The 8387-nt window shown below is 50.1% G+C and overlaps 1 protein-coding gene across 1 annotated transcript; it reads right to left on the reverse strand.

Moving 5' to 3' along the window:
- Positions 1-4321: 4321 nt before the first annotated feature.
- BRD3OS (BRD3 opposite strand) lies at positions 4322-7182 on the reverse strand. The gene has a single exon (XM_088177567.1). The coding sequence runs from the start codon at positions 7046-7048 to the stop codon at positions 6779-6781; it is 270 nt and encodes an 89-aa protein (XP_088033693.1). The 5' UTR covers positions 7049-7182; the 3' UTR covers positions 4322-6778.
- Positions 7183-8387: the final 1205 nt, after the last annotated feature.

The raw sequence follows: 8387 nt of genomic DNA on the forward strand, positions 1-8387 counted from the left end.
TTCAATACAACTTTATTTTCTCAATGGTCTTTTTTCTCCCCCTCTTTTTGTGTTTTGGTAAAAAAAAAATGGGGGTTTTATCCTTTTCTAATCCAATTTTAGGAAAACACCAGTCTTATAATTACATCAATTTTTTAATCTGAGGGGCAGAAGTTTTATTATAAATTCTTTTTATTGTAGAGAAAAAAAATACACAGAGTTTAACAGAAAGTTCTGCCTTTCCATCTCCAGCACCAGCCCCTAAAACTGCCTCTCTCCTGTGGGGTAGCACTAAAATTCACCTTCCTGTGCTCTTCCAGGGGTGCAAATTGCTCCAGATTTTATTTTCCCTGCAGGTGAGTGGCCCTGGAGGCCCCTCAAGGCCAGCACTTGGATTTCCTTTGCACTCCCAGCCTCAGGAGATGTTCTGATTTTTACTGAAATTCATGATTTTTCTTTTCCATTAACAATGGAGTTCAGTTCTGATTTTTTTTTAATTTTTTTTTAAGTTCTGCTCTTACAAAACCTTCCCCCAGACAGATCCCTGGTAATATATTTTCAGAATTTACTATGAGGAAATGTAATATTCACCTAATTAAGAGCTTGGGGTTTTTTTTTTTAATGGGGTTGGGTTTCACCTGTGTTTCTCCTGTTGCCTGCGACTTGAATGATCAAAACCAAGGAATATTTTAAGGAATAATTGCAACCAATTCACTGCCATGGCATTTGGATAAACAAACTCCCAGTTTTTCCCTTCCTGGGACCTTTTCCTGCCTGCTTGACCCTGAGCTGTGGTGGTGCCTTCCGTGGGGAGGACAAATTTGAGGCAACAGCCACAAAAAATCCTGGGAATTTCAGCTCTGTTACCATCCTCTGACATCAGGAGCAGCCCCTGGAACACACAGACATCCCTCAAGGAGCCTCTCCCACCAAAATTAATCGGCAAAGTTGGAGCCAGAGGGTTGAGAACCAAGCAAGAAGTGATGGGGAAAGCACTGGAGGAGGATCCCTGGAGCTGGGAACCCATCCCAGCCTGGGCACTGCCCACCTGCCACGGCCTCCACGGAATGGGAACGACCTCCTGCACATCTTTGATCCACCAGCTGCAACTTGGGCTTCCACTCATTGGGAAACTTTGCATGGAAAGTGAGATGTTCCCAACAAAATGGAGCAGGGAGAAATCCCTTTTTGGCACGGGCAAGGGAAGGAATGGGTGACTCCTCACTTGCAAATGTTGTCCTTACACTTCTCCATCCTTTGTGCTCATGATCCCCACCACGTCCATGGGGGTGCCTCGTGTACATCCCGAGTTTCTCCAGGAAAGAAAAGATGTTTCCAGTCCAGAGTAAGTAGCAGCAGTCCTAAATGAGTTGGGAACTGAACCAACAGAGCATTTATTTAACTGGGTTTTATTGCATGACACGTCAGTCCAGATGTCACGAAATAACTTTGAAACGATCAAACACACAGCGTTTGAAAAGGACATTTTTAAACTTAAGAATAAAAAAAAAAAAAAAAAAAAAAACTAAAATTTTTATGGTAGAATTTTTCTTGAATGAACAAAGTTTAACTTTGTTTTCCAGGGGAAACTTCACTGAAATCAGTATGATTTCATATGTATGCATACACACAGAGTTTTATTGAAACTGCTTTTTTCGGATGAATTCCTGTTTTGACAAAATATCTGACCAGACCTTTCTCAATCAACCAGCATTACTGCACCTTTGAAAAACTTTGTGAAAACTTTTCTCTGATTGTAAACTCAGCCTGTCTCGTGGCTCAGTGGGACCACAGGGAGATCCCCATCCCAGCACCCCAAGGAATCTCTCGGCTCTCTGCACACCAAACGTCTGCACAACAAAATCTTTTCAATTCTTGTACTGATGTGGTTTGAACCTTGCCTACCCCCAGGGTCTGTAAGTGTAGGAGTGATGGTTCAGGGCTGTGTCACTGCTGGGAGGGTGCAAACATCATTTGTGTGTGTGGAAATCCACAGCTGAGCTCCCCCTGAGCTCTCTTCCCTGTTCTCTATGTGGTAGAAACAGATTGCAGTTACCTAATCTAGTTCTTTCTCTGCTTTGGGAACTTTTAGACCAGTTTTTAATTTTGGGTTTGTTTTTTTTTTTTTCCTTGTTTTGAAAGGAATGTTGTTTTTTTAAAGCTGGGGTTGGAGCTGAGGGGAAGGGATTGGGGCATGACAGACAAACCACAACGTTTTTAGTGCTGGGTTTTAAATTTTCAGTCTCTTCTCAACCCTGAGCAGTTACCACTAGGGCTAACTGTGGGCAGGCTCTGCATCAGTAAAGAGAAATTTAGGATTCCTTACACGGCAGCATTATCTTGCTTGAGCTGCATTTTGTAAAGAAAATGGTATTTGCATATCTTTTTAAAATGTCATTTTTAAGAAGTAAATTAAACCACCAGCTAGGATTTGACACAGGCCACTTAGAACACAGCCCTGATACTGGTATAACCAATCCAGAAAGATTTGTTGTTGTATTTTTTGTTTTATTATTTTGGGGTTTTTTTAATATTTAAAGAAAAAAGAAATTGTTACTTTTCTGTATGATGTGCATGCAAATTTACCGTAACTCTTTTTCTTAAAAACTTTTTAGTGCCATTTCTAGTATATTCCTGTAAATGTCAGTTATTGAAAAGAAATGAGTCAATGTAAGTAGTTTAGCTTGTTTATTGCAAATTGCTGGCCTCAAAACAGAATTAAAAAAAAAAAAAAGAGTTAGAAAGTAATCTTTGATGTTACTGGTAATCACGGACCCTGGTCCTGGGGCATTCGTTTTGTTTTCATAATAAAAAGAAAAATTGTTTGGTGTGTGCAGTTTGATCCCATATTTTCCCCTCCTCATCTTTTCCAGGTGTGGCACTCAAACCTGGACTGAGCAGTTCCAGGAGCCAAAGATCAGGATATTGAATCCTGATGCCACCTGGAGTCCTGGAATAATTTGGAAGTTGTTTTGGGCAATGTCACACTCAGAGGGCTGAGAGAGTGGGGGCAGCTGAATCACAGCTGAGTACCTGCAATAAAACTCCTTTAAATCCCCTTTTTGTGGCGAGGAAAATTCAGCTGCTCCCATGCCCCAGGGCAGCCAAGGAAGGGCTCCCAGCATCCTATAATCTGCAGGGACTTAAATTCTGTGAGAGTTGCTCCTGACTGAGGTAAGTTGGGCTGAAAAGAGATCCAATCTCACCCAGGTTTGCTGCTGGCATCTGGAAGCCACCAGGACGTGCAGGAAGCAGAGAGGGATTTTGTCACCTGTCATTCTGTGAGCTCAGGGTGACCTGGAAGGCACAGCCTGGCAATGGGGCCCTGGAGCAGCTGCTCCCAGTGCCAGCAGAGTCCTGGCATTGCTGTGTGGGGGCCAAGGATCTATTTTGGTCATCAGAGAGGCTTGGGCTTGGTTTTGCTGTTTGGTTTGTGTGTCAGGTGGGGTTACCACAGCCAGGCTGCCCCAGGGTTAATCTTTCTCTAACCCTGTTCCTGCTCACTGCCTTTCCAAGGCTTCAGCAAACCTGTTTCACTCTGCTCTTGTACCAGTGACACTCCCACAGGGGCTGTTTGTTCAACCTGGCCCCTAAACAATGTCCTGTGAGGCAGGTGAGGACGTTTCTGGAGCATTTACAGGTGAGTTATTTCTGGGAGCAGCAAACAGAGCCGTTTCTTCAGGCTGGGAAGAGGCTGAGGACACACAGGACACGATTGAGGTTCACTGCTCATGCAAGAGGGGCTGGAATGAGTCCAGGGAAGAAAAAAGGGTCTGGAAAGTCTGTCCTGTGAGGAGCAGCTGTGGGGGCTCAGCCTGGAGGAAGAGGAGGCTCGGGAAAGACCTTCTTGCTCCCTACAGCTGCCTAAAACAAAATTGTGAGGTGGGGTTTGGTCTATCCCAGGAAACTGCTGCCAGGACAAGAGGGAACAGCCTCAAGCTGCATCAAGTTGGACATCAGGAGCAGTTCCTTCGAGGAAAGGGTGCTCAGGCTTTGGCAGAAGCTGCCCAGGAAGGTTTGGAATCCCCATCCCTGGAGGTGCCCAAGGAAGGGCTGGATGTGGCACTCAGTGCTCTGGGCTGGGGACAAGGTGGGGATTAGTCACAGGCTGGGTGTGACAATCTCCCAGGTATTTTCCAGCTTTGATAATTCCCAGATTCAGTGTGACAGCCAGAGGCTTTCCTTGTCCTGAAAGCGCTGGGGAGCCCCCCCTGCAGCTCCCAGTGCAGTGGGGTGGCTGGGGAGCCCCACCAGTAACTCAGGAAATTCCTCCTTCCCAAATGGGGAATGCCAAAAGCTGTCACCTGTGGGCATGCAGGGGTAAAACAGCCACTCACAAAGCTGCATTCAAATCATTTTAATGCACTTTTATCAAAGAGGCTACAACAGTGTTTGAAACGAGTGCATCACCACCACACAATGGGCTCACAGAAACAGCCACAGCAGCCACTCCACAACCCTGCTGTGACCAGTGACACACAGAAATGGAAAACTACAGTCACATTCACGGAGATGGAAGGACAACTCATCCTCTTCTTCCTGCACTGTCACATCCAGCCTCCATCCTGGAAGAATTTATGCACATTCTTACGGGTTTAGTCATGTATAGTCCAATTAACACTCTGCAAAATAACTGAATTTCGGTTTACCAGCCACGTTAACAAAAAGAGACTGATTCTACCCAAAATAAGCATCTTCCTTACTGAAATTAAAAAGAAAAATAAGTGTCGGATTTCTTTTTCTATAAGAAAAGGAAACGAACAGCTGGTTTGGGGGGATGTGCTGTTCCTTAAACTCCCAGAGTTCACGTGCTCCCCAGGGCTGGCCTGGAACACACCTCTCCTGCTTCTCCAGGTGAATCCACCTGCAGTTCCCAGGGGAGCTCTGGGCCCAGGCTCCTGCCTGTTGGAGGAAACAATCTCCTGTTCACTCAGCCAAGAGCTGGAGGCCCAGGTGGGTCACACATCCCTGGCACTGCTCCCCTGGCACCTCGCTGGGTTTGTGAATCTCATTCAACGCTTCAAAAACATTTATTCACTGAATTGTTTCTCCTCCAGAGCTAGTCCTGACAAAACCAAGAGGGTTGTTTGTGTGCAGAGCAATGCACGGGTCTGCAAAGCAGCGAGGTCCAGCAGGTTGAAATCTATGAGCACACACACAAGGTATCAAACACCAACACATGCAGAAATAGTGCTTTTAAAAAACAACGAGCTGCCTATTGTTAGCAGTGCTATGGAGCAGGGCTGAGAACACCAAACCTCTATGATTTCACTCTAGAACAGGTGTGTTCTGCTCAGTACATTGAGTTCAGCAAGGTTGAGTGTCTGTGTGTTTCTTGTAGCATTTCACCCACACGGGAGAGGTGGAAGAGATTCTTCACTGTATTTAAAAATAAAAAAATTAAATAAATAAAGTGCTTGAAAAAAATGCAAAGGAGGTTTTAGATAAATAGAACAGAAGTAATGACTGTGCCTAATAATAGGCAGGTAAATAATCCATCCTGAAGCTGACATCAAATACTGATTTGCCTGGAGCTAAGCCCGTGCCCAGGCACTGCTGGGTTGGACACATGGCCTAGGCAGGACAGAAAGGGCAGAACCCTGAAGAAGAACTTCCATGCTGAACCCTGGGCACAATAATTCACACCCCTGGAAGTGGTAGTTTTGTTTTTTTAAGATTCAGGTGCCTGCTGGGCTGAGTTTCTCAGCGTGATCTTGCATTGAGCAAGTCAGGATTCAGCAGAAACTTAAACCTGAAAGCAGCAGCCTCTGTGCCCAAGCAGGGCAGTGCTTCTCCCTCCTAAAATCCTCTAGTTAATCGAAATAATCCCAGACACAACTTTTAAAATACATGCACCAAACCTACAATCCAACCTGAACTAGAAGTTAAACCCTTCCAAGCTACTGCATGCGTTAAAACTTGAATGCAAAGCAAACTCCAGTGGCCTCTTTCCTTCTGTAGCCCATCTCAGGAGTGGGGCTGTGCTGTGTAGGAGTTTCCTGGTGTCCCTAAGGACATGTGTCTATTTACAGGGGTTTCTTGTTCCTTTCCTGGGTCTGTCCCTCCCTTTCAGGTGGTTCACTGGGGTTCCTGAAGCAGGGCCAGGGATCTCTGTGAGTCAGCTCCCCTGACTCCAGAATTCCTGTTATTTCCATGATCCCACACTTTGGGATCAGAGAGGGCCCTTTGCTTTGCAGGAAACTCCAGCACACCTTTCCTACCAAGTGTTTTGAAGACTCAGATTAAATTCTCAACACATTCTCTCCCTGTTCCCACAACAAACCACTCCTTTCCCTGGCTGCAAGACACCAACTCAGGGCACGAATTAAAGGAAGATGGGGCAAACAGAACAAGTAGTGGCCAGATGGTTTTGGAGATCAACTTCTTAAAACCACAGCCTTGATGGGAACAGATCTGTGCTCGCCTCTGTCCCACCAGCATCCCCAGAGCTCTGGAAATGCTCCAGGACTGGCCAGTAAGGGTGGCTGGGGACGGTGCCCAGGTGCCAGCGGGTGTTTCTCAGGGCACACGAGCCACTTAGAATCAACACATGGTCCAGCACAGCCCCTGCCAAGATGCTGGGCAGCAACAGGCTTTGGGAGCTCCCCAGCAAGACTGGGTTTGCTGTACACACTCAGCAACATGCAGAATGGGAGTCTATAAACAGCAAAATCAAAAAGAAATAATCAAACTTCAGCCTTCCTGGAAACGCTGCTTCCTGTGCAGGGCTGTGAGGGGGTGGTGCACACCCACCTCCCCCAGCTCCGCTTCCTCTCCACGTGTGGATTCCTGTGGGGAATTACATAATAGCACAAAACTTGGACTGCCCCGTGTCCCTGGAGACATCCAGCTTGTTTTTGTCCCGCACCAGGATGGCTTCGTTGCCGTACTGCGAGTACCACATGCTCCTGCTGCGGCTCAGGTACGTGTTGGGGGGAGCTGACTCCAGTTTCTGCTGCTGCTGCTGCCAGATGAGCAGGGACGTGTCCCTGTACCTCAGCCGGGCGTAGCCCTCGGACAAGGCTTTCTCGGGCAGGGGGACCCTCCCATTCATCACTGGGTCACTCATCTGCCCGAGGAGAGCTCCACAAACAGGAGCTCCTTCCCACCGGCTCCGAAATAAACCCCGCTGGGGCTGTCCAGGTCGATGGCTGCTGCTTGGAGCTCAAGGGGGAACATCCCAGGGCACGGCTCTGGGGATCCACGAGCTGCTGGCACCGCTCAGGAGAGGGAGAAGGGCCCAAAAATCACAGCAGACAGCGTGGCCTTGCTTAAAAACCACACCAGGGTTTCTGAGAGCTTCTCCAGTGGCGCTACTGCCGGTGTTTCATGCCGGGAAGGGCCCACACGTGCTGTTTGTTGCCAGTCCGTGAAGCATCTCCATAGGTTTGAGCTGCAGCCAGGCAGGCCAGGCTGAGCGGGTCTGGATGAGCTGGATTCGCTGGAGAAAGGATCCCGAAGGCGTGGGGAGCTCAGAGCCCAGAGGTCAGCGGTGCCCAGGCCCGTGCATGGCCTCTCCCCGGTGATGGACAGGAGCCCGGCACGTCACGTGCCCAGGGATGCAGGAGAAGATGCTCGGCCCTGCTCGTGGTACCCAAGCTGGGGGGCCCCGGCACCTCTCGGCGGCACCTGCGGGGCACAGCAGGGTCACCCCACGGGCTGGCAGCGGGGGTCCCCACCCTGCCACCCTCCCTTCCCGTGCCCCCCCCACCATCCCACCCGCCCCCAGACCCATCCGCGGCCCCCGCCGGTGCCCCGCACCCCCCGGCCCTGCCCGTCCCGAGCGGGGGGTCCCACCCTGCCCTTCCCACACCGCCCCCCGAGGGTCCCCCCCGTGCCCCCCGGCGCTTCCCCGGCCCCACCGTGCTGCTGTGCCCGGCCCGGCCCGGCCCGGCCCCGCTGCGCTCGGCGGAGCGGCCGCGGAGGCTCCGCCCGCTGTGATGCGCTCGGGAGGAGCCACGGCCGGGGCGGGGGCACCGGGGGGCGGAGGGGATGGCGGAGCTCCGGGGGCACCGGGGACACCGGGGGGATGGCACAGCTCCGGGGACACCGTGGGTGGCAGTGGGGCACCCCGAGGTGGATTTGGAACTCGGATTTGTGGGTCTGGACTGTGGCAGTGGGGTACCCCAAGTGGGGTATGTGGGTTCGGGGGTGGCAATGGGGCTCCCCAAGCCCCATTTGTGGGTGTGGGGATGGAAGTGGGGCTCCCTAAGCCCCATTTGTGGGTTCAGGGATAACAGTGAATCCCCTCCAGTGGGTGCGAGAGTCCCGCGGGTGTCACCCAGCACTGGATGCTCAATGTTTTAAACATCCAGTCCAGCGTGTGCTGAGCCCATACTGGGAGCACTGGGGCTGAACTGGGGCACTCCTCCCAAGCCAGGGAGCTCTCCCTGCTGCCTCAGGCTGGG

This window comes from Sturnus vulgaris, chromosome 22 (genome assembly GCF_052056855.1).
Source record: "Sturnus vulgaris isolate bStuVul1 chromosome 22, bStuVul1.hap1, whole genome shotgun sequence".
NCBI classification, from domain to species: Eukaryota; Metazoa; Chordata; class Aves; order Passeriformes; family Sturnidae; genus Sturnus; species Sturnus vulgaris.